The sequence below is a fragment of the Mesitornis unicolor genome, unplaced genomic scaffold, assembly GCF_000695765.1.
Source record: "Mesitornis unicolor isolate BGI_N332 unplaced genomic scaffold, ASM69576v1 scaffold28544, whole genome shotgun sequence".
NCBI classification, from domain to species: domain Eukaryota; kingdom Metazoa; phylum Chordata; class Aves; order Mesitornithiformes; family Mesitornithidae; genus Mesitornis; species Mesitornis unicolor.
The window spans coordinates 3,591-5,995 of NW_010178512.1; the positions used below are offsets into that span (position 1 = coordinate 3,591).

General features: G+C 48.4%; 1 protein-coding gene across 1 annotated transcript; it reads left to right on the forward strand.

Annotated features, from left to right (window-relative positions):
- Positions 1 to 821: 821 nt before the first annotated feature.
- On the forward strand, positions 822 to 2,205 carry FBXL7 (F-box and leucine-rich repeat protein 7; the record flags this gene model as incomplete). Its single annotated transcript, XM_010182481.1, has 1 exon — positions 822 to 2,205. A coding segment is annotated over one exon (737 nt), but the record flags the coding sequence as incomplete, so codon positions are not given.
- Positions 2,206 to 2,405: the final 200 nt, after the last annotated feature.

Genomic DNA, 2,405 nt, shown 5'->3' on the forward strand with positions numbered 1-2,405 from the left:
ATTCACCACCATGTGCAGAGTGAAGGTTAAAAACTGGGGAAGTCTGTGAGCATGTTTTTCCCTTTAATTTAGCTCTTTATCTTTCCTGACAAGGGCTGATGTTTCTCTTCTAGCCTAGTTACCTCCACTCATTGACAAACCTTCTCACTTGAAACAGTCCTTTTCTGCAGCTGTCCGTGTCCTCTCATGCTCTTACCAGCCTGTTGGCTCCTGCTGACTCTCCCCGTTCTCCTTAGGTTACCCACATCTCCACCCTTCTGCAAGCACACGGTCTTTCCGCAGTTTTGCATCCTTCCCACATTGCAGGCTTGAGGGTGGATTCACATCTGTTCCCCAAATGCTTTTGGAGGGTGAATGGGGTTTGTCTTTTTCATAATGGGCTTGGATGGTGAAAGAGCCTCTGATGTTGGTTTACAAATCCAGCCAGTCAGCAATGAGACTGCCTCTGATCAAAAAGCTGCTTTGGTTGTCATGTTAGTACCATTTTCTCAAATTGTCACTGGGGTTATATTGCAGTAACAGATCATAGAGTGTCCCTAGATAAACCTAGGATCATTGTTTTACTTTCGGAATATGGACAAAATTGGTCTGTCACTTTGCCAGTGCTCAAAATCCCAACCTCCTTGACTCCAGTGGAGTTTATTATTTTCTCTGGTGTAGGGACACATCCCAGCAAATCCAGGCTAGTCAGGGTGATTCTGCTCGTGCAATGTGAAGATATCTTCACCACATCCAGCACCCAATTTCATGCCTGCCTTTCTGGTCTCGCTGTGCGATTTGTTTTTACTGCTTGCTTAAATTCGCTGTGTTTTTCCACTTAGGCTGCTCCAAAGTGACGTGCATCAGTTTGACTCGCGAAGCCTCCATCAAGCTGTCCCCCTTACATGGGAAACAGATCTCCATTCGCTACCTGGACATGACAGACTGCTTCGTCCTGGAGGACGAAGGACTGCACACCATTGCCGCCCACTGCACTCAACTGACCCACCTGTACCTGCGCCGCTGCGTCCGCATCACCGATGAGGGTCTCCGCTACCTGATGATTTACTGCACGTCCATTAAGGAACTGAGCGTGAGCGACTGCCGCTTTGTCAGTGACTTCGGCATGCGAGAAATCGCCAAGCTGGAGTCGCGCCTCCGATACCTTAGCATCGCTCACTGCGGCCGGATCACAGATGTGGGCATCCGTTACATAGCCAAATACTGCAGCAAGCTGCGCTACCTCAATGCGCGGGGCTGCGAGGGCATCACGGACCACGGCGTGGAGTACCTCGCCAAAAATTGCACAAAACTCAAATCGCTAGATATTGGCAAGTGCCCTCTGGTCTCAGACACCGGCCTGGAGTTTCTAGCCCTCAACTGCTTCAACCTGAAGCGCCTGAGCCTGAAATCCTGTGAGAGCATCACTGGGCAGGGCCTGCAGATTGTAGCCGCCAACTGTTTTGACCTGCAGATGTTGAATGTGCAGGACTGCGACGTCTCTGTGGATGCTCTGCGGTTTGTTAAACGACATTGCAAGCGCTGTATTATAGAGCACACCAACCCTGCCTTCTTCTGAAAGGACACCCCACACCCGTCGTTACAATGCAGTATTAAAAACACTGATGTATAAACACACGCTCCCATATTCAGTAATGCTGTCTTTTCTATAGCTCACGGGAGTCAGCTTTTCTTGTATGTTGTGAGTGAGGGGGGTTTCTAGAGAACTATTTTGTTTGCTTTTTGTATGATCACTTTTTAAGGTGCCGTGCGTCTCCGTGGAGAGGCTGCCTTAATGCAAAAGCAATGAGTGCTCAGCATCCCTGGTGGGGTGCCATTTCCATAACAGCCATGATCTCGTCCCAGGCTACTGTAGCTACCTCCAAAGGAAATAGCACATAATCCCTCCTTTGGAAACACTACTAAGCTGTGTCAAATACATCTGAATTCCAGCTGTGCTCATGAAGCTGACTATGCAATATGTGTCTGGGTTCCCCAACTTCTCCCAGTATGGTTGACAAAGCATCCTCTTGTCTCCAAGTAGTTTCTTTTTGGTAGCCATCCATTGTAATCTGTCAGGAAATACTGGGTAAAGTTCTTAAACATACTTGATTGAGGCAGAAGAAGACCTGCTGGCCATTGCCACACACTCTGCTGAGTGACTCTGGAGATTGTGCCTGTGTGTGGATTCTGTCAGAAAGCCCACCCCCGGGTCACTCGTGCATCATCACTACTTGCCTTTGTTTCTGGATTCTCCCTCTCCTGCATGTGTTGTACCAGCCTCTGGTAGCAGATAGGAACTTCCAGGTCCGATAAGCAGTGGCATATTCACCTGAGTGAAGGAAAACAGATGAAGGAAAACAGATGAGATTGGTGGCCTGGCAAAGGAAAAAGCCAGTAAATCAGTCTGAGAAGCTGGTATTATT